The 22,252-nt window shown below is 55.4% G+C and overlaps 2 protein-coding genes across 3 annotated transcripts; one reads left to right on the forward strand and one right to left on the reverse strand.

Annotated features, from left to right (window-relative positions):
• Positions 1-2,950: 2,950 nt before the first annotated feature.
• On the forward strand, positions 2,951-17,584 carry RTKN (rhotekin; the record flags this gene model as incomplete). Of its 2 annotated transcripts, none has more annotated exons than XM_079720816.1 (12): positions 2,951-3,314; positions 11,049-11,248; positions 13,036-13,097; positions 13,195-13,248; positions 13,346-13,463; positions 13,691-13,900; positions 14,603-14,697; positions 14,802-14,908; positions 15,145-15,273; positions 15,922-16,090; positions 16,254-16,358; positions 16,907-17,584. In XM_079720816.1, the coding sequence occupies 12 exons, from the start codon at positions 3,204-3,206 to the stop codon at positions 17,239-17,241; spliced, it is 1,695 nt and encodes a 564-aa protein (XP_079576942.1). In that variant the 3' UTR covers positions 17,242-17,584. The 2 variants fall into 2 exon arrangements, with proteins under 2 accessions (XP_079576942.1, XP_079576941.1); XM_079720815.1 differs by lacking the exon at positions 2,951-3,314 and adding an exon at positions 5,277-5,348.
• A 186-nt stretch (positions 17,585-17,770) lies between these two features.
• Positions 17,771-20,941, reverse strand: WDR54 (WD repeat domain 54; the record flags this gene model as incomplete). Its single annotated transcript, XM_079720894.1, has 9 exons — positions 17,771-17,902; positions 17,979-18,053; positions 18,244-18,406; positions 18,507-18,607; positions 19,489-19,616; positions 19,941-19,994; positions 20,081-20,147; positions 20,490-20,552; positions 20,720-20,941. 9 exons carry the CDS (start codon positions 20,939-20,941, stop codon positions 17,771-17,773), a joined length of 1,005 nt encoding a protein of 334 aa, XP_079577020.1.
• Between the last annotated feature and the right edge of the window lie 1,311 nt (positions 20,942-22,252).

Here is a 22,252-nt window from a genome sequence, read left to right on the forward strand (position 1 = left end):
TAATAAGCCCTTCCCAAATATCTACTTCATAGTTGGGGAGACGGAGATACAGATGTAAGAAAAGGAAAAATTTGGAAATATTATGCAGTGAACAAGTGGTATGTGGGTAAATATTTAACGAAATCTCCCCAGGGGAAACAAAGTAGCCCTGGTTTACAGTGTTCGCCTATTTCTGTTGTGTAAAACTCCCACCATGGCCAATTTCATTACTGAGCACAGAGTTGGCAAGACATGTAGTAGCACACCATGACATAGCATTTCAACCATACGGACACTATAGATGTAAACAACCTCAAGGGATAATGGGAAAATGCAGTAAAATAATTAGGAAGTGATGAATTTTGAGTCTTATCACCTTTGCTTTAATATAATTTATTTAGTTGTGAGTTTTTATGATTCAATTATTAATTAAAGCTGTGTTTAACAGCTGGAATGCACAATTCCAGAAAATTCAGCAGTTGTCTCTCACGAGCCAATATAAGGCGTCAGCATGCCATGGCGCCAGGCTGTGTCTCAGTGTTTTTCTCTGATGGTGGGGAAAGTGTGCTTTTGTTCATTTATTCTTTACTTTGTATTATTTTTTAAGTGGTAGAATAAGGATTGTTTTTAAAAACTGTATGTGTGTTTTCAAATAAGAACTTAATTAAAAAATAATAACTCCACAGAAACTTTGGCCTTTGTTTCTCTACCATTGGTTGAGAACAGTGTAAGCTGACTTCCCAAACTCCAGTCACAGCCTCCTCCAAATGATTTATGCAAATGGATGCCAGACTATGATCCCTAAAATATAACTTTGGTTGTGTCATTCCTTTCCCAAAATCTTCAGTCACATCGAGTGCAAATTCTCTGGCAAGATTTGAGCTCCACTTCCTTTCCAAATGCCTTCCATTCCTCCAGCTCTTGTCAGGGGTTTTTAAACCCTTCTTTAGGGCCCATGTCCCACAGGTGTGTGTGTGTGTGTGTGTGTGTCCGCGTGCAGCTGAGGGCCTCTGGAGAGGACAAGATGTGGGGCTCCAGCCCCTGCTTCTATCACAGCAGCTCTGATTATATTTCACACGTTGCAGGTGAGATTTCATTTGGAGAAAAAAGCATTCTGCTGCTAAAAGCCAAACATTTGAAATGAACAATTTTAGTCCAACAGCATGGCTCATCCCAGTCAAGCACTCTCAAATCTGTATGCTTTCTTTAGGCATCTCATTTGTTCACTTACTTCAAGTGATGGTTTATTGAGTACTTCCTATGTGCCAGGCACTGAGCATAAAGCAGTGGACAAGACAGACTCTCCCTCCCTGGGGAGCTTACAGTTTAGAGGAGTGACAATAGATATTTGAAGAAATTCAGAAACAATGCCTTTCCTTTCCCCTCACTCCTCTTTGAGGTTTATCTCAGAGGCCACAGATTTATAAAATCTTTTGATCTTCCTTTCCTGCGACAGAAGAACTCCCTCCTCCATGTACAGTTTTGTATGTCAAGGATGTTTGTTGCTTTTCCTGTCCAGCGTCCATTCCCTCACCTTCTGGTAGTAGTACCTGGAACAGTCTTTCAGAAAACACATCTCCCTCCCCCATCTCTCTCCCAGCTCACTGGGTTCCATTTGGTTTCCAGGAGTGGGAAGTGACCTAGGCCTGGCCAACTGGCAAATAAAATCCTCCTTAGCCACAGTGATTGGTTCAGGTCTGGCCATCCCTCTGCCTACAGCGATTGGTTTGAGATGGATAAATCATCCCAAATGGCCCATAGTGAATCCCAGACATGTGTAGGAGCTTCAGGGAACAGATGCTCCCTTTTCTGCTGAGTTTAAGTCTGAAAATATGATAGACCCAGAATTTTTGGCAACAATCTTGTTATGCTGTGGAGAGTGAAGCTAACATGGAGGAAACTAGAGCCAGATGAAGGAGAGGGACGGAATCCTTGTGATGCTGAATGCCTGGGTCAAGCCACAACTAAAGCCTGACCCCTGGACATTATTGTTCCTTAAGTCATAAATTTCCCCTTTTGCCAAAGTAATTTTAAGTCAGGTTTTCTAAAAGAATGTTGAGCATTTTGTCATAGCAGAGCAGTTCTAACCTGGGCTCTCTAAAGCTACAAGCTGGTATTTCTCTGGCTCTGGCTGTGAAGGAGCCCCACTCTCTCGCGCGTTCTCCCCAGTAAGTTCATACGTCCCCAGAAAACTCCTCGTGTGTGGTCAGCAAGCTAATCCTCTGCCATTTCCTTCTGTCCCGGAGGCTGGGGGTGGCCCCTTTTTCTGCAGAAGCTGTGAGTCTCAACCCTGTTTCAGCCACCCAGCAAAACAGCTGAGAGCCCATTTGAGGTCACAGATATCCTCACCCTCTTAAGGCACTTAAAGTCTGGGTCCAGGGAGCTGAGGTCGCTGGTGCCCCATCCAAGGGCACAAAGGTGCTGCACCTGATTATTTTTCTTCATAGTTGCACTTACAGGGTGCTTGTCTTGTGCCAGGAACTATGCTGGGCATTTTACACTCATTCTCATATGTGATCCTCGTAGCGACCTGAGGAGTGGAGGTAATTACTGTATCCCCATTGCACAAGTAAGAAAACTGAAGCTCAGAAAGTTCAGTGACCAAGCCAAGGACCCACGGTTAGTAAATAACAGAACAGCGTTACCAGACACGTGAATTGCGGCCACTAGGGACGGAGGGGAGCTTTAGTGGGACATTTGGGACTGGAGGAAGTTGAAACAGTCGCCTCAGAAGCTGCTTAGAGGTGAGATTGGGCGCCATCCCAAGGCCGGGCTGTGTGCCTCTCGGCGATCCCTGGGCCTCGGGATTTTCCGCGCGCAGGGAGTCTGGCTAGCCGAGTGGTGGCGGCCGGGGGGCGGGGCTTCTCTGGGCTCGGCCCTTGCTCAGGTGAGGCGCTGGCTACCCGGGCAGGAAGGGACGACGCGCCCCCTCAGCGCTCGCGAGGTGTAGGGTGCCCCGGCTGTCGGGCCAGGCCTGCTTGGGGCCCGGGACTGGCCCGGCGGGCAGGGCCTTTGGCGGGGGCCGGGGGCTGGAGTGGAGGGAGAGCGTGCCGCGCCCTGCCCGGCCCAGGTGTCGTCTCCGGGGGCGGAGTTTGGGAACCGGGCCGTGGGAGATTCCCGGCCGGACTAGCTGGCGGCAGTCGAGGGACAGAAGCCTACGAGACAAGGCCGGGCCGGGCGGCGCGGGGCGTGCAGACGGCAGGCAAAGGCGTGGGACCGCCAGCATGTTCTCCCGAAACCACCGGAGCCGGGTCACCGTGGCCAGGGGCTCCGCCCTGGAGATGGAGTTCAAACGCGGCCGCTTCCGACTCAGCCTCTTCTGCGACCCACCGGAGGTGAGAGACCCGCGTCCCTGCCTTCCCCTCCCCGGGCTCCCGCAGCCCGGGCCGCCTGGGCCTCCCGCCCCGCCCGCGCGCGCCGAGGGGCGGAGACGCCGCGGGTCTGGTACAAACTAGTGGTTGTTGACTTAAAAAGTCAGGCGCGGACCGACTGCACGTTAATCGGACCGTGCCGCCCCAGACATTACCTGGCCCAGTTGGGATGACTTGCCTCCGCCTGGAAAAACCTCAGGTTGGCTTTAATTTAAGGGGCCCTAGGCTCGATTCCCAAAATGTGCCTTACCCCGGTCCTTGCCGGCATCCCGGGGCAAAGGGCGGTGTGCGCCCAGGCGGGCTCTAACAGGCTCCTTCCGCGCCCCACGGCCTGTCGCAGCCGTCTGGGACGGCCTGCATCATCAAGCCTGGCTTCTCCGCCAGGTCTGCCCCCTTCGCTGAAACCCTGCCCAGCTGCTCCGCTGTGGCTGGGACAGTCGGGAGTGAGGGGGCTCCTTATGAAAGACTTGGGGTTATTTCCCAACTTTCGGCCTCCTTCCCTGGGGCCTAAGAGGAGTCCAGCCTCTACAGTTGGCTCCTCGGCCCACCACTCCACACGTTGCTCAGGCCTGAGCCTTACCCGTAACTCCCTAAAGAGGCTCAGGAGGCTCTGAACGACGTCGGGCTGAGCTAGGACTGAGAGGGCGAGTAGCCACAGCAGAGGCTATCCCCAGGGTCAGCGCTCCTTCCCTGCTTGGCCTGGAAAGGGTTAAGTGAGAGGGCCTTCCTCACCCCTCCCTGCCGGGATTCCAGGCCTGGCTTCTGCACTTTACCCTACGGCCTGCCCAGAACAAAGGCTCTTTCACACCGGTGTCCCAGCGTCCCGGGCCTTCGCTGACTTAGAAGCTGGTGGGCCTCGGGGAGGGGACCTCTGTCGAGTCCAGCATAAGCAACGCCGCGTGGGGCCGGTGTGGGGGAGTGAGGGGCGAGGCCAGGGACCCGGAGGAGGGGCCTGTGAGCTGGGGCCGCCCCCGGGATAAGCCCGGCCTTTCGGGGGCCGTAGCGGAGGAGCCGGGGCGGAGCCGCTGGGACCCGGCGGAGCGGTGTGTGACTCCGTGGGCCTGGGGTGGAGGGGGGTGGCAAAGCTGCAGTTGGCTGGGAATCGGGGCTGGTTTCCTGTCTGGAAGGGAAGGGGCCCGCAGAGGGGAGCGGGGGCCGCAGCAGCTAGGCACGCCCCCGCCTGTCTCCCTCCGTCTCCTCCCTTCTGCTGGCAAAGCGAGGTAACTGTGCACCCAGGGTGGGGCGGGCTGGATGGGGGCCCCGAGCTGGAAGAGGTGGCCCCGGGGGTTGGGCCGCATTTACCGCTCCCGCTCCCTGGGCTCACTCACTCGGGTCCTCACCGTTATCCTTCTTCTTCCTCAGACTAAGCCAGAACCCCTTCCAGAAAGCGACCTCCTGACAAAGCCCACGGCTCTGTAGAACCTGCATGCAGTGTCCCCTCCCTGCCCCCTTCCAGCTGCGCCTCCCCGCACACCCTACCGCACACAGACTCTCTGTCCACCAGGCCAGGGCTGTGGGCGGGGGCTGGGGAGGGGCCAGAGTGGGAAGGAAAGAGCCCCTTTCTTCCACAGCTGGGAGAACAGCTGCCAGCAAAGCAACACTGGACACTCTGTGCCCAGAGTCCCCTCTGCAGCTGGCCTCCTCTCCGGGGACCCTGCTCCTCCTCACCTCGCTTTCCTTTCCCTCCATGCCTGGCTCCCATCAGGGCCCTGGAACAGCGGTAGGCAAGGGAAGTTTGTCACAGCAGCCAGAGGGCTCTAACGGGAGCGCACGGGGGAGACGGGCTGCCTCTGCCCTCTGTCCAAGGACTGCCCACCTCTTTCAAGACCAGGGGAGCAGCGGGAGGAACTGTGGGGCAGCGTGGGGCTTGCTCGCCCCACCCTTCTGAGGGGTCAACAAGGGAAGGGGCACCTGGGGGGCACAGAGATGCAGGACAGATTGCACATCCTGGAGGACCTGAATATGCTCTACATCCGGCAGATGGCGCTCAGCCTGGAGGTAACGCCCCCACCCCTGGAGTGCACCTCCTCCACAGCCTCCCGGCCCAGCTCTGCTCTGCCCTTTCGTGCTGGGGCCGAGCGGGGAGACGGACAGGCGGTTCTGTAAGCCCTTCGTTGGGTGCTACGTGTGGACCCAGGTTCAGTTCTGCCAATTAGAGTCCTGTGTTGGCAACAGGGTCTTCACACCTGTTTCTGGAAGCTCTGTGGTTTGCTGTGGCTGTGTGTTCCGGGGCTGAGGGCTCCTTTTAGGTATGGGAAGAGGAGGAGGGTTCAATGTGAGAGGTTTGCAGGAAGGAGATGGCCTTACCAGAGAAGGGGAGGGGACTCTAGGGCAGGATTCTGTGGCCCCGAAGATGGCAGGGAGCTGTTTATTCTTTTTTTTTAAAATAGATTTATTTTATTTTTTAAAAATTAGTTAATTAATTAATTTGTGGCTGCATTGGGTCTTCGTTGCTGCTCGCTGGCTTTCTCTAGTTGCGGCGAGCGGGGGTTACTCAGCATTGCAGTGCACAGGCTTTTCTCAGTGCTGTGGCTTCTCTTGTTGCGGAGCACGGGCTCTAGGCACGCAGGCTTCAGTAGCTGTGGCACGCAGGCTCCAGAGCACAGGCTCAGTAGTTGTGGCACACGGGCTTAGTTGCTCTGCGGCACGTGGGATCTTCCCAGAACAGGGGTTGAACCCGTGTCCCCTGCGTTGGCAGGCGGATTCTTAACTACTGCGCCAACTGGGAAGTCCTTCTTTTTTTTTAGTTTTTGGCCGCACCCCACAGCATGTGCGATCTTAGTTCCCCGACCGGGGATCGAACCCACGCCTCCTGCATTGGAAGGCAGAGTCTTAACCACTGGACTGCCGGGGATGTCCCTCATTTATTTATTCTTAATCACATTTATTGAACACCTACTATAAGTCAGCTTCTTTCTAGATCTTGGGATACCTCAGTGAACAAAACAGGAAAGGTCCATTCTACTGAGGGAACAGACAAGAAGCATGCAAACAAATAATCTCACGTAGTGAAATTATGATGAAAACGGGGGTGTGTAATAAAAATCGGGTAGGGGGGCGGCATTAGATGTAGGAGTCAGGGAAGGCCTCTGTGAGCTCTTTGAGCTGTGACCGGAAGGATATGAAGATATGTAAAGACGGGAGGAAGGGCTTTCCAGACAGAGGGCACAGTAAGGGCAAAAGGCTCCTAAATGAGGATGATGGTGATACGTTTGCGGAAGAAGGAGAGCCAGTGGGGCTGGAACATCATAGCTGGGGTCGAGCTGATGGGGGGGAGCCAGATTATTCAGGGCTTTGTAGGCCATGACAAGGCATTTAGATTTCACTCTAAGTGTGATGTTGGCTGTGGAAGGGTTTTAAGCAGGGGGACAACTTATCTAATGTTTTACAATGATGGCTGTTGTGTTTGAAAGGAATAGGCTAGGCAGGGGTGCGGGGTGGGAGGGAGAAGGATTGGCCAGACGAATAGCAGAAGACCACCAGCTAGGAGGTCCTTATAGCCTTAGGGGAGTGAACCTGGTGGTATGGATTAAATGCTCATGGTGGAGATAGGGAGACGGGGGTGGATTTCAGATGATGGCGGTAGACCTGACAGGGCTTGCTGACGTACTGGACATGTGGGTGCGGCCAAGAGAGGGCTCCAGGATGATCCTCAGGTGTGTGGCTAAGCAACTGGGCGATGTGGTCATTTACTGAGGTGGGGAAGAGAGAGGCAGCTGTGGAAGTGACCGCCTGAACCAGGCAGGGGGTCGCTGCTAAGCGAGGTCAGGGGCAGGACAGTGGCGAGTCCAGCTCAGGAGGGGAGTTTACTGCACAGGTGTCTGTACCTCAGCCGGGTCCCCACTCCCTACATCATGGCAGACATTACGGGTCAATCATGGCAGTCTTCACCAACAAATCCACGCGTGGCCTCACAGTCTTTCTCAGCTCAACCTTGGCATAAATTATGCAGGTTGTGTCCTTCATAAGGGCACTGCATAGTGGCGGTGTGAGGAGGGGACACCTTTATCTAATTTGTTTGCCTGGAGAGGATCATCTTTTTCTAAAATGGAGAACGGTGCCCAAGGCTCCCATCGGGACTCTGAGACTACATATTGCCCTGTCCTGGCATATGAGATAAAACCTATTTGCCATCCCCAGTCCTCTGCACTGACCATGTTACTAGTTACCTGTGGCTATTTAAATTTCAAATTTAGTTAATTAAAATGGAATAAAATAAAAAATTTAGTTCCTTAATTACTCCAGCCACATTTCATGTGCTAGATGGCTACTGAACATTTCCATCATTGCAGAAGATCTTATTGGCCATGGCTGGTCTAGGTATTTAAATGTTCGAATTCTGCGTGCCTCCCCCTCCATGTAATTTTTCTTCATAGAGCTCTGCCCAAGTTCTGGGGAAGAGGAGGGGGCTTAGATTTCCCTTTGGTCATCTCTCATTCAGTCTTGGGTTGGTTGAGGGTGCTGTGTTCTTTCTCCAGGAAGCTCAGCAGTTCCCCAACCCCCATACCATTGATGTTTCAGGGATTAGCAAGAGAGGTAGTCATGGAAGTGTAAATTCAAGAAGAAGACTTTCTGGAGGAGGCAATTTAAGCTGAAATTAAAGAGAAGGTGGGAGTGCTGGGCCCAGGTAGGGGTTAGACTTTCCCATTTAATCCTCAAACAGTAGGAGGTGGAATTACCACGCCCTCCCACCCCCAGTTTACAAACAGAGGCTCCAGAGGTTAAGTTCTCATGGCTAGTCAAGTTCCCAAGCCAGGATTTGAACTTAGCCCTGGCGGAGATTCTAAAGGGAACATAAGGTGATGAGAAGCAGAGAGGGAAGTCAGAGACAGAAGGGAGTGGGAGGAACTGGAAAGGCTGTCCAGAGAGCGCCTACTGTGTGCTGTCCCTGATGTCCTACTGTGTGCTGGGGCTTCTGCCCATGACTCCTCCTCCTTCAGCCCCTTGCGCCCTGAGTGGAGTCCAGTTTAGGGCTCTTTCCCAGGGGAGTCCGGTGAAAGTACTGCCGGCTTGGGAAAAGAGGGTGTGTGGGTGGGGAGGGGGGCGACTTGGAGCTATACCTGAGGTACGGAGGTGGGGGTGAAGCTCCGGGATCCAGAGCCTGCGTCAGGATTCCCGAGATGCTCGGCCTGAAGGGTGGGAGATTTCTATGGCACTCTCCACCGAGGGCCGTGGGACAATGGGTTCGGACCCGAGTGCATGGGGGGAGAGTGGTAGCCAGGGTGTCTGCACCCCCAGTCCGACTCATCCAGGCTGGATACAGCGACTTCTCTGCAGCCCCAGTTATTCCGATGTATACACTATCCCCCTCCCGCATGCACCCGGGCCAGGAGTCACCTTGGAGGGCAACTGCAACCCGGAGGGGCCCCCTGGCTTCCGGCAGCTCCGGAACCTGGAGCCCTTTCTAGAGTAAGGCCGGTGCTCCCGGAGATACCGTCCCTCCGCGACTAGGTCTCTGTGGTTAGCACCACCCGGAGCCTAACCGGGCCAAGCGCACAGAGGGACTGAGGGGCCGCCTGCGTTCCGGAGCCCCTCGGCTGCTCTCGCGGCAGCTGGTAGATGATGTCATCGGCGCTCGCTGCGGGCGGGGCGGCTCCCCGGACCGGGCCCAATGCCCGCGTTGCGCCGCACGTGCAATGGACAGCGCTAGCGAAGAATCCGTGAGTGCTGGAGCCGGGACCAAAAGGCTAGTCAGGAGGGGGCCTGCGGACGCTGCTAGGCCCCACCCCCCTCACCTGTTTGGGGGTGTTTGTGGTAGAAGCTAGATGCAGAATGGGGTGGGGGTTGGCAAGCAGCAAACCGTAGCAGAGGCGGGACCCTGGTGCAGGCAGTCATGGTGGGGGTGGGGGCAGCTGTGTAGTCTGAGAGGGCTTCCTGGTGGAGGCGGCGTAGGTACCCGGTTGGCCTATTTCTGAAGGGTCAGGAAGGGAAATGTGGATAGTGAGGGTGATGAGATGAGGTGAGACGTGATGAAAGTCTGGCCCAGCCCAAGTAGGGAAGGAAGAATCAGCAGGGAGGCTGGACAAGGCAGTTCCCGGAAGCAAGAATTAAGGGTGTTGAGGTCTTGGAGACTTGAAGTCTGGAGTCATCAGGAAAGAAGCAAGGGCACAGAGTGTGGAAAAGAGCCGGTGTGAGGGAGGAGAGCCGGTGTGAGGGAGGAGAGCCGGTGTGAGGGAGAGCCGGGTTTCGGTTCTGTGCAGCCACATTCACCCTGCTCTTCCAGTCCTGTCACTCCACTTGGCTTGCCTTCCGCTTTGTACGCTGTAACAGGGCTAGTCTTCCACCTCTTCTCTGAAGCCTTCCCCATCACCTCAGCCAGAAACAAATAGCGTCTGTTTCCTGTGAGCGTGTTTGTCCCATGACATGGCACTTATGGAGCAGCCATTAATGTCTGCATCTCTCACGTCCCAGCTGGATTTCAAATATGGAGCTTTGGACAGCGCAGGGATGCTCCAGTGTTATTGGGTGAAAGCTACTGGGCTGAAGTCGCATCATTAAAATAAGCACCCGCCCCCACGCATACCATACGCTGTGCATTGGGCATTGTGCTCAGTGCCTACGCACTCCCGACCCGCTCCACCTGTCTTCCCATCCCCATTCCTTGCCTCTGGCCTCACCTCCCAGACTCAGAGGGCCAGCAGGTGGCAGGTTCCCAAAGTTGGGGTGTGTACTGCATTCTCTGCAGCATGGATGAACACTGCAGGCGGTATGCTCCTTCTCCACTGACCCCTTGCCAACTAAATGTCCTCTCTCATCACTTGAGTCTTTGGGGTAAGCCAGGATGGCCTTTACTATCTGTGGCCATTCCCTTTAGGTGGCAGTTCTCAGCCTGGGCTGCACCTCAGAGTCACTTGGGGAATTTTCCCAAAAATGCACATGCCCCACTCTTAGAGATTCTTATTCTGCTACTCTGAGGTGGGGTCTCGTGATTTATTATTATTTTTTAACTCAGAAGATTTAATTTTTTAAAAGGTAACACAATTTCCAATAGTACAGTAGTAAAGGAGCATATATATAAAGTATCATAAATTGATTTTCCATTCCTGGCTCCCAACCCCACAGCCACTACTATTTCATGCATGTCTATGGATATGTATATGCATATATATATATATATATATATATATATATATATATATATATGGTGCACAAATGGTAGCATGCTGTAATACTGTTCTTTCTTTTCTCACTTCATATATTTTGAAGATTGCTTCATTTTTGCACACATGTCTACCTTACTCTTTTATGTCTGCAATAGCCCATATTCCATGGTATCGATGTGCTATAACTTATGTAACCAGTGCCCTACTGAAGGACTTTTAATCTTGGTGTTTTAGAATGATGCTGCAATGAATATGGCTCTGCCCACAAGTGTAACTATATCTGTAGGATAAACTCCTAGATGTTGGATAGCTGGATCAGAGGATATGTGAATTTGTAGTTTTTACAGATTTTTCCAAGTTGCGCTCAAAAGAGGCTGAAAAAATGTATACTCCCAGAGGGAGTAGAAATTTTAACAAGGTCTCTCTGGTGACATGTGGGCTGCTGAGGTTGAGACTCAACCCTTGCCCTTTAGTTGCCTGAAACCTAAGTTTCTTGTCAGTTTCTTGTGGCCCACAGTCCACCTGGGAATGAAGGGTGCTTCAACCCGTCCCCCAATTGACATTTCCTTCTCATCCTTATCCCCACTCCGGCTAGGACACAGAGTTGCAAAGAAAGCTAGACCATGAGATCCGGATGAGGGAAGGGGCCTGCAAGCTGCTGGCGGCCTGCTCCCAGCGAGAGCAGGCTCTGGAGGCCACCAAGAGCCTGCTGGTGTGCAACAGCCGCATCCTCAGCTACATGGGCGAGCTGCAGCGGCGCAAGGAGGCACAGGTGCTGAGCAAGACAGGCCGGCGGTGAGCAAGGGGGAAGCGAGGCTTTATGGGAGTAGTGGCGCAGTGTGTGTGTTTATGGAGTATGGAGTATGGAGCACCCTGAAGATGACTTCCTGGTGAAGACTTACCAGGGTCCTAGAAGACACCTTGGTGTTTTACCACCGCAGTGTGCTGCCCAGAGGTGCACTAGTGAGTTGTAAGACACTGGCTCAGGAAAGCCAGTGTATCTGGTGAAAGGCTGGCAGTCTGAGTAGTAATGCAAAAGTGCTAATTTGCTAAGCCCTGCCTGTGATCTGATGAGTCTGGCTGGCTGGCTTCTGGAAAGCTAAATTTCTCATAGCTGGTTCACCAAATGGCCAATTTGCTAAATGACCAATTTACTGTAACTGACAATAGTTCCTTGTACCTGGGGTTTGCCTCATTAGAGTCAGGGATTGGGAAAAGAAAGAATAATAAAAAAAAAATTTAAGGGAAAGCCTTAAATTAAGCCTTAAATTACCCATTCACGTAAATTAGATTGTGCACTAAAAGGACTCAACTCTTGGATGTGAAACACAACCTACGCTGGCATTAGACTCTGCTGATCTGACAAATCTGTAGTGAAATGGTTGAGGCGATGTTCTGGTAAAACTACAATGTGGGAAAAAATATTTGGCAAATTGATCATTCTGAGAACTGACCATTTTTGGTGAACTGGTCATTTGGAAACTTGGCTTCTGGCAAAGTAACCTGCTTGATCCCGCAAGGCTGAGTGGGGAGGAGGTCCAGGCCCCTCACCGACATAGTGTCATCCCAGCTCATCCATGAAGGCTGCCACAAGGAGAGGCTGCCAGGAGGCCTCCAGAGTGCACCCATGAAGACACCAGGGGAAGGCTGCTCCGTAAAGTTAAACGAAGAGCAAGCAGGCATGGGGACACCTTCTACTGTGAGTTTGCTGTCTCTTAAGAGGCGGCCATTGACAGGCTCTGCCCTGCCCAAGTCCCCACACAGCCCACACAGTGTGATCTGAGGTGCACCCCAAGTCCCTGGCAGCTAAGCACATTGCCATCAATGCCACATCATTTAGTTTAAGGCTAAGTCACTAATTTCATTATAATGAATTATAAATTAGTATGGATAAGCTGGCCATCACCTTAGGAGAGGGACACATGCTCGGTGAGTCCTAATGATGGGCGGGGAGGGGAGGAAAGCCTGACGTCCCCCCTGCAGTGGGGGGACTGGGGAACTTGGGGCACTGGGAAGGTTCAGCGCATCTAGCCAGAGGGGTGGAGGAGAAATCAAAGCTGAGGGGCGGATGGAGAGAGATTTGCAGTAAATGGAACACAAGTGTTCCCTACTTGGGTTCCTGAGTTTCTGACTGATCCAGTACCCTCCTTTACTGCAGTGATGAGATGGTGGAGACGAGCAGCCTCCTTTGTTGTTAACAGAAAGCCTGCAAACTCCTCCAAGCCTGGGGGTTGATGGAGAAGAGTCCTTAAAAGGGAGTCTTTCCCTGTGGGCGCCTGTGTCCTCAAGCCCCACTTCTCCCTGGCAAGAGTCTGGGGAGGTGGTCAGGAAGGGTGCTTGCGCGGGGGGCGGCCTGAGCTTGTACTGTGTGTGTGAGCTAAGAGCCTCTAACGTTCCCAAGCCCAGCAACCTCCTGGGTTCAACTGACAACTCTCCCTAACAGTCCTTCAGCCCTGCCACGTCAGCTTGGCTGGGACCTGGCAGCTGGGTCCTGGGCCAGGGGGGTCCTAGAGCCCTTGGGAACCAGAGCCAGGGGGAATAGTGTCAAGAGGCCGGGCTAGGACGTTGTGATTTGCCCACAGGCCTTCTGACAGTGGGCCGCCCGCCGAGCGCTCCCCCTGCCGCGGCCAGGTCTGCATTTCCGGTAAGAAGCACCACTACCCCCGCTGTTGGCATTCTCGGCCCAATGGTGGGATCTCCCGTCCCGTCGCAACACCTGTTCCTACCCCTCTGCCCCTCAGACCTCCGGATTCCACTCATGTGGAAGGACACAGAATATTTCAAGAACAAAGGCGGTGAGTTCCACACACGTGGGACAGATTTAAGGGAGTGACCCTGAGATTGGAGGTCCCTGTGGGGCACGTCTTTACCGGTTTTGCTCTCCGTCCCCAGACCTGCACCGCTGGGCTGTGTTCTTGCTGCTGCAGATAGGGGAACACATTCAGGACACGGAGATGGTCCTGGTGGACAGGACCCTCACAGACATCTCCTTCCAGAACAACGTGCTCTTGTGAGTACGAGCACCTCATCCCTGTGGCTCCCTCCTTTCTCTACTCTGGCGAATCCTCGGATGCGGTAGCCACAGGGGAGGGGAGGAAGAGGAGAGGGAGGAAGGGAGACGGGCCTTCCCTGTGGAGCTGTCCTGTACTTGCATGGCATCCATCCTCCGCCACAGCGCCGCTCCCTGGACTTCCCCAGACCACCCTCCTGTCCTCTCTTCCTCCCATATTCCTACAGTGCCGAGGCAGGGCCAGACTTTGAACTGCGGCTGGAGCTGTATGGGGCCTGCGTGGAAGAGGAGGGGGCCCTGGCTGGAGCCCCCAAGAGGCTTGCCACCAAACTCAGCAGCTCCCTGGGCCGCTCCTCGGGGAGGCGTGTGCGGGCATCGCTGGAGACAGCTGGGGGCTCAGGGAGCAGCCCCATCTTGCTCCCCACCCCGGCTGTTGGGTAAGGCCGTGTATCCCCCACTGCCCTCAGCTGGCCACAGGTGACCTCTGAGCTGTGTTGAGCATGCAGAACCTATTGTGCACTGCTGCCAGGACATGCAGACAGATATGAATAAGCAGTGGTCACATAGCTGGGAGGCACTCTGGCCTGTACCTCGGGGCTTGTACCTCGAGCCAACTGAGAAGACCAATAGGAATGCAGGAAGAGCTAGGCTCTGGGGTCATCGCTTTTTGGCAGCAGCAAATACATCTCATGTGGATAGAACAGAGTGCCCCTGGTTGAAGCAGGGTGGCCTGGGTCCTGTGGTGTTGCCTACAGGCGCCTGGAGGCACCTAGTGGAACCACTGGGTCTCTGAGCAGCAGTTTGAAAACCTTCCAGGTAATGAAGAGAATGCTTATTTTGGAGACAGACATAGATTCAAATTCCAACTCTACCGCCTAAGCTATATTTATGGGCAGATACCTTAACCTCTTTAAGCCTCAAGCTGCCTCAGGGCTGTTGTGGGACCACAGTGGGATAACATATTTAAAGCACAGGCCCCGGCACTTAGCAGGAGTGCAGTACATGTCCCAACCCCTGTGGGGGAGGCAGGCTAGTTTTCTGCGGGGCAGCCTGAACAGTGCGGCAGACCTGCTCAGCTTACGGCCCCTGCCGTCCGACGCGCCCCTCACGCGGCTGCCGCCCACTTCTGTGTCCTGCAGTGGTCCCCGTTACCGCCTCCTGGCTCACACCACGCTCACCCTGGCAGCAGTGCAAGACGGGTTCCGCACACACGACCTGACCCTCACCGGTCACGGTGAGTATGTGTGTTCGTGGGGGACGCTGGGTGGTGAGAAGAGGGGCCGTTGGCGGGTCCCCTTCACACTCCCCACCCTCACCCTGCACCTCCTCCTCCCCCAGAGGAGAACCCCGCCTGGCTGCCCCTTTATGGTAGCGTGTGTTGCCGTCTGGTGGCTCAGCCTTTCTGCATGACGCAGCCTACTGCAAGTGGTGTCCTCAGGGTGCAGGTGAGGGGCCCTGAGGAGTGGACGGGGACAGGGAGGGGGCCGAGGAGAGCCAGGTGACCCGGGAACCAGAGAACTACCGAACAAGCGAGATCTGGGTGGAGGAAGGAGGGGCGTGGCGAGCCGAGGGGAGGATCAGACAGGAGGGCGGGCTGAAAGGAGCAGGTTCTCTGTGGGGGGCTGGGAGGAAGGGTGTTGGGGGTGTGATTCCCCTAGGAAACCTTGAGTCATTTGTGCAGCAAGCTGGGGAGCCGCAGGACTGGGTGCGAGTGCACGGAGTCTTGAAAGGCACAAACCTCTTCTGTTACCGGCAACCTGAAGACACAGACACTGCGGAGGAGCCGCTGTTTACTATCGCGATCACCAAGGTGATGAAATCCCTGGTGGTGAAGCCACCCAGGCGGCAGGGCTCGGGAGCCTCTCCATCAGGCCCCGGGAGGGTGGGCACAGACCTCAAGGAGATCAAAGCTAGCCTCCTGTTCCAAACAGCACCACAGTCAGCTTCAGGGCCAGGGTTGTTGGGACCATATTCTCCCCAGCCAGCATCACTGGAAAATGATCGTCCCTTCTACTCAGCAACCTTAGCCCCTGCCAAGCCTCAGAGAAGGTTCTAGAGCCAGTTTAGGCCTTTTCATCCTCCTTCCACCCTTCCCCTCAGACTCGATCTGCATCTCCCTCACCGTTTCCTGGTTTTCTCTCCCAACCCATGTCCAAGGACCCTCTCTGTTTCCTAGCCCTTTTGCTAGCATTCCTGCCGACTTTCATACAAGTACTGAGCCCCTCCTTCCCCGTCTCCGTCGGCTCCTCTTTTCCTGACTAAGGACGACCCGTCTCATCCCCTTCCTTTCCTGCTCTTTCTTTCCGCTCTGGTCAGTAGGAGGCAAATGAGAGGGCTTCGTGAAAGCCCCACAGGCTCCTCCTTCTAAGGCAGGGACGACCAAGCCTGTCGGATGTCACTGCTGACTTCTGTGACCAAGGTGAAGGTGGTGGAAGCAGCTCCTGTCTTTCTCCTACAGGACACTCGAGTCCGGGCAGGGGAGCGGGACCAGGCAGTGGGCCGGCCCTTCACCCTGAGCATCAGTAACCAGCATGCGGAGGACGAGGTGACACACACCCTTCAGGCAGAGAGTCGCGGAGCCCTGCAGAGCTGGATGGAGGCTCTGTGGCAGCTTTTCTTTGACATGAGTAAGAGGAGGGGGCTGGATTGAACCTTCGGGAGGGGCTGTGGATCGTTACTTCTACCAAAGGCCTCTATTTCAAGAATGTGTGTCAAGGGACGTAGCAGGGGTGAGGGTAGCCTGGCCCTCACAGCCCTCCCCCTACCCGCCCCACCAACGCCCCCCTGCAGGCCAGTGGAAGCAGTGCTGCGATGAGATAATGAAAATTGAGACCCCTGCTCCTCGGAAACCACCCCAAGGACTGGCCAAGCAGGGGTCCTTGTACCATGAGATGGGTGAGTGAAAGTGCACTGTGGGGTCCTGATGGGAATTTGGGTTGGCGGCTTCAAGGGAACCAGATGATGGAGACGGAGAGAAAGCACACTTTGGGCTAAGGCAGAGCTCCCTTCTCCAACCCTTCCTAAAACCACCTCCACCGAAGTTCACAACAGAACCCATAGAACCAGATTCATTTCATGGATGTTTTCTTCCCGTAATTTCTTCTTTCCTGTTTCCCTTTCTGCATGCGGATTCCTGTCTCTTCCGGACCCTTCACTTGCCGGCACCGCTTTCATTTTCCTCCTCTTTCTTGGCTTCTTCACCTGCTTCTGCCCACCCTCCTCTCCCTGTCCACCCTGTCCCCCCATATCCCAGTCTTGTCAGAACCTGTGACTCCGGGGGGCCCGAGGGAGGGGCTGCTCCTGCAGGCTAATGCTAACGCAACCTCAGCTGAGATCCAGGCTTCGCTTTCCTCCTACAGTGACAGGCGATGCTCAGGGCTGAGTAGGTCTGGGGCCCAAGCTCTGACTAGCCCCCTCCCCTCAATCCCTTCCCGGTGCCACAGCTATTGAGCCGCTGGATGACATCGCAGCGGTGACAGACATCCTGGCCCAGCGGGAGGGCGCGAGGCTGGAGACGCCCCCACCCTGGCTAGCAGTGTTTACAGACCAGCCTGCCCTGCCTGACCCCTGCTCGCGTGCTTCAGTGGCCCCAACCGCAGCCCAGACCCATTCCCTGCCCTGGGGGAGACCCCGAACGTTCTCCCTGGATGCTGTCCCCCCAGACCACTCCCCTGGGGCTTCTCACTCGGTTGCCCCTCTACCCCCGAAGCGGTCCCCACAGTCCAGAGGCCTCTGCAGCAAAGGCCCACCCCACACTTGGCTCCAGTCCCCAGTGTGAGACGGTGTGCTGGCACAGGATCTGGTCAGAAGAGGAGATGATCTGTGTGCCGCTGGGCTCTGGATTCGGCGCTGTTTGTAGCAGGTTGGCCAGCTTGGCCTCCCCGTCCTCTGCTGGACTGGGGACAGGCTGGGGAGGGGGAGCAGAAGCCCCTTTTAAGCTGTGGTTGCCATGGTGCTGAGGGCTGGCTGGGACCCCCTAAACCCTTCCTGGGAGAAAACTGGAACCAACCCTGCCCTACCTCCCTGCACTAACCAGCTTTGAGGATGGCACTGAAGAGCCCTGGGAGGGAACGCACCCCCCTTGTGACTCCCACATTGACCATTAAAGTTATTTGACATCAGCCTTCACCTGGTTCTCGAGGACAGGTTGCCTCTTGGCTTTGGTCTGGACCTGCCACATCCCCTCATCCCTGGAGCTCAGTTCACTAGTTGTGAAGTGTGACTATGATACTGAGTAATCAGACAAGGGCTGGGTGGAGGCGGGTACTTTATAAATACCACAGGGGAAACGGAGGGCTGCTTTTCTCTCACATGCTGCCGAATCTCAGGATCTCAGCGAGGTCATAGCCAGTCACAGCAAAGGAGCTGCCCGCGGGATCACAGAATCGGGCACCACACACCTGGGTGTCGGGTACACACTCTCCATGACAGTGCTCCACCTGGGGGCGAAGAGAGCTGCTCAGGGCCTGCTGCCTCATGCTTGGGTCCTCATCCCACTCCCCTTACAAGACACACCTCAATGTAGCCACCCTCTGGGCTTCTGCTTAGCTTCCAGATGTGTACAAAGGTGTCCTCAGCCGCAGAGAGTAGCTATAAAAAAAAAGCCAGGGAGGACCAGTGGGAGTCAGAACGTGCTGACAGGGGACTGGTATAGGCTGTAGAGCCCAGTCCTGGGGCCTGAGGAGGGCGCGGCACTGAGTGGCAGAGATAAGCCTGTGGAGCTCCTCTCAACATCCCAGCACCAGGAACGAGGGTGTGAGGGACAGAGGAGGAGACTGACCTTGCCCACCTCAGGAGCCAGGTCCAGGGCACAGATGGCCCGGGCGTGGGCGTCGATCTGGACGTGCAGAGTTCCTGTACTGGCTTCATACAGACGCAGTTGCCCGTTCCCATAGCCTGCTGCTATGGTCCCCTGCCACAGCTGCACAGAAGGGCACGGGACCCTGCAAGGGTGATACCCTACTTTGATTTCCCAGACCCAAGCCTACTCCCCACCCGGAAGCTGCCTCAGGAAGGCCTCAGGCCCCCTTCCGCCTCACCTACCCGAATCCTGGAATTCGGGTCAATAATTTGAATTCGGGCCCTGACCGCCAGACACACAGCAAGCCTGAGTCATCTGCTGTCACCACGTCAGCCACGCAGTCCTGAGGGGAAAGGCAGGATCAGCCCTTCCCTTTCTCCCCCGCTGGGTCCTGTATACAGGGCAGCAGGGGAAGGGAGGCAGGATTTGCATCTTGGCCTCTCCAGGGAAAGGGCAGGATGTGAAGCCATCACCGGCTGGAGGGGTCCCCTGGAGGCATAAAATGCTTTCCTTGTATTCTTTATAGTCTTACTCCCTACCCTGACCCCAACACACACGCCATGTGTTAGGGTATATAATTGTCCTCGTTGGATGGATGATGAAACTGAGGCCATAGTGTTAGGACCTTCTGGAGGTCTTGCAGTGAGCCAGTCACAGTCATGACTAGACTCTGGGCCTCTTGACAACCCCTAAACCCAGGCAGCCAACATAGCCCATGGGCCCAGCTCTGTGCCAGGTGCAGTGTAACATAGGAATCAGAAGATACATACCCTGTTTTCAAGAGGTTTACAATCCAGCTGGGGAGACAAGAGTTGTCTGAGGGCAGTATCAATTCAGGGCTCAGCTAAGGGAGATCAGTGGGAGCTGGAACAGGGGGAAGGCTTCCTGGAGAGGCCAGCACTGGAGGTGGGCCTGAACTTGCCCAAGTTCAGAGAAGGAAGCCACACATGTCAGAGCTGGAAAGTATCTCAGAACCATCTGTCCCAACTCTTCCATTCACACCAGTATCGTAAAGTGGGAGTGAACTATTAAATGCCACGTAAATGTAAAGTATCTCAGGCTTCATCACTGGAGCTGAGGTTGCTAAAGCCTAGGAAAGGGCAGCAATTTGCCCAAAGTCATCCGGCTGCTTAGTGGCAGAGCCACGGCCGGAACCCAGGTCCCCTGCCTCCCAAGGCGGGGAGGCCCCCAGCTTCACTGGAACAGTAGGGGGAATCCACTCACCTGTCCCTGGGCAGGCTCGCTGGCAATGTCTGTGACTGGTGTCTGGTGCCCAGCCAGCTCTTCACTCAGTACAACGTTGGGACCCTTGGCTGGGATGTCAAAAACCAGTACCCGGCCTGACCACATTCCTGCAGAAGCAGTGCTCCACTGATGGCTTCCCGATCCCCCCAGATCTCCACCACACTCAGCACTCCCTCCCTCCATCCCAGAAACCTTAGGAACAAACCCACCTCTCACTGCTCCCCCAGCCCCACCCCTCCATTCACTACCCTTTTCCTGTCCCACCCCGCCCCTATGAGCCCCGCCATGGCTTTCTGGAGTCTCTCGGACCCCCGTTCACCCCCAGCCTTCCCTCTAACACTCCACAATTTCCTCAGGCCTTTGGCATCCTCCTGGCCGAAGGCTACAGCCCTATACCTCAGCCCCCCCGTGCCCTGCCCTCGGCCCCTCACCCGCACAGATGAAGCGGCCACTGGCAGCAATTCCTCGGGCAAACACAGCCTGCACTGAGAGGGGCAAATGATTAGAAAGAGCATCTCCCGTAGCCCCAGCAAACACTCCCTACCCCCAAGGCACTCAGTCCCGCAGGTACCTAGAGAGGCATCTCCAGCATCCAGTGCATGCCAGTAGACCATGACGGAGCCATCGGACTCATACATCTGGAAGGCCAAGGCAAGGGCGGGGTCATGACGCAGCTGACCTTCGCTGAGCTCTGTGCTGACTCCTCCACATACTCATGTTAGCCTCAGCCCACCTAATCCTCAAAACCACCCCGGGAGGTAGGCGCTACTTTTATCTCCACTTAACAGAGGAGGACACTGGGCTCTGAGAAGTTAACTAAATTGCCCAAGGTCATACAACTGACAAAAGGGAAGATATGGGAGATGGCACCTGAGAACTGGAAAACAAGGAAGGAAGATGAGAAATAAGGAAGGTCTAGGGGCCTTGGAGAGAAGCTGAGAAGACCCTAGTGGGGGAGGGCAGGAAGGTCCTCTTCTTACTTGTATTCCTCGATGTGACGTGAGTACCAGCAAGACTCGGAAAGGGAGGACGCACCAGTGGACCTAGAGGGAGATGAATCAGAGTAGGAAGAAGTGGTCAGAGCAGGGGAATGAGGACTCAACAGTGTGGAAATCCAGATGGTTAGGGAAGGCCTATGCCTTGAGGTTTGGAGAGGAAGGACTGGTTTAGGGTTGCGCTCGGCAACACCACTGCTAACTCCGCGCCTCACCTGGGTGATAAGTGGGGGGCTCACTCCAGCGCCCTCCTTAGCTTGGAGCTGGCGCTGGGCCAAGGGCACACCCTCAGGAGCAGCGCTGAGAAGCTGGGCGCTGGGTCCATGGACCACTCCAAAATGCGTGAGGTTGCGGACGGGCAGCTGCAGCACACTGAGGTTGTTGCACAGGGCGGCGGCTGAGCCTCGAAGGGGGATGGAGCGCTCCCGGCGGAACATCCTTGGGGAGAGGCGTCCGAATCACAGGCGCGCGGAAGACAGACGACAGCGGAGATACCTGTGGGGGCTGGGAGGTGGGAGTGGGTGCTGTCTCGAGGCACTGGGAGAGACCCCTGAGACTGGGCAGTGATGCGGATGAGGGCCTCGAGGATGGTGATGGGGGATCACATGGCGCGGGAAGGGGGTTGTGGAGCAGGCGAGAGGAACCCTAGGGCTGAGGCATGAGGCGACAGGGGTTCCCAGAGGAGGAACTGCGCTGGCCCAGGACTCAGTGGCCCCCAAGAGCCCGAGCCAAGGCGGGATGAAGCAGGGTGGCCCCCAGGCCCTTCCTCCCTCGCCCTGGCTCCCCGAAGCCCCCCGGACCAGGTCAGAGTTCACACCAGCAGCTTGCCGGACACGAGAAGCGTTCCGTCCCTCCGAATCCGCCGCTACCATAGAGACGACGCACGTACGCACGGCCGTTGGGTGGGGCGAGCAACCCAAACGTGCAGCGCGCAGCGCTGCTGCCTGGTCAACTGTAGGCGGGGCGAGCCCGCCTGCGGCGTGGTTGCCGAGGCGACCGATAGGCGGCAGCAGCAGCGGCGGCGGGACAGGAAAGCAGCTGGATCCCCGGCGCTGGAGCTACAGCTGCGGCGATGGCGCACGAAGGCCCGGTGAGCTTTAGCTCAGCTGAGGGTGACCCAGAGCGGGGATAGACCGTTAAGATCGGTGTCCGGAACCGTGGGCCAGCTCTGTGCCACCCGGCGCCCGCCCTCCATGCGGGCGTTCAAGATGACCAAGGAAGCCATGTCGGTTCACTAGGGCAGAAAATCTACACCTGCACCACGCCCACTCACAAGCACTGTCACACTTGGAACCTGAGGGAAAGGGGTTAAATGGGTGGGGCAGAGCTCAAGAACAAGAAGTGACTTTGGAAACAGTTAATGCACGTTTAATACTGTTTCTTATACTGAGGTACCCATTTGAATGGATAAACCGGAACTAGTCGGGCATTGGGGAGAGGTGTTGCTAGATATGATACATTTCGAGAATTTCAGGAGGAAGAAATGGATTAAACAATAATTCTGAGGCTGCACTTGAAAGTCAATTGTTTAAAAGGTAGGAAACTTTAAAATAAACAGATTTGAAGAGAATTCGTGCAACAGTCTCTGGCCCCTCTGCGCCGGCCACGTATAGGTACAGCCATTATCACGGGTGTCACGTGAGACGCTGGGTGGGGAAGTCTAAGGAACCAACTCTCCTCTCTGGCCAAGCCTGGACTGGGCCGTGGGCCATTCCCTGGGCTTGCCAACAGGACTGTTCTCTCTAGCA

The sequence above is a fragment of the Hyperoodon ampullatus genome (assembly GCF_949752795.1).
Source record: "Hyperoodon ampullatus genome assembly, chromosome: 15".
NCBI lineage: Eukaryota > Metazoa > Chordata > Mammalia > Artiodactyla > Ziphiidae > Hyperoodon > Hyperoodon ampullatus.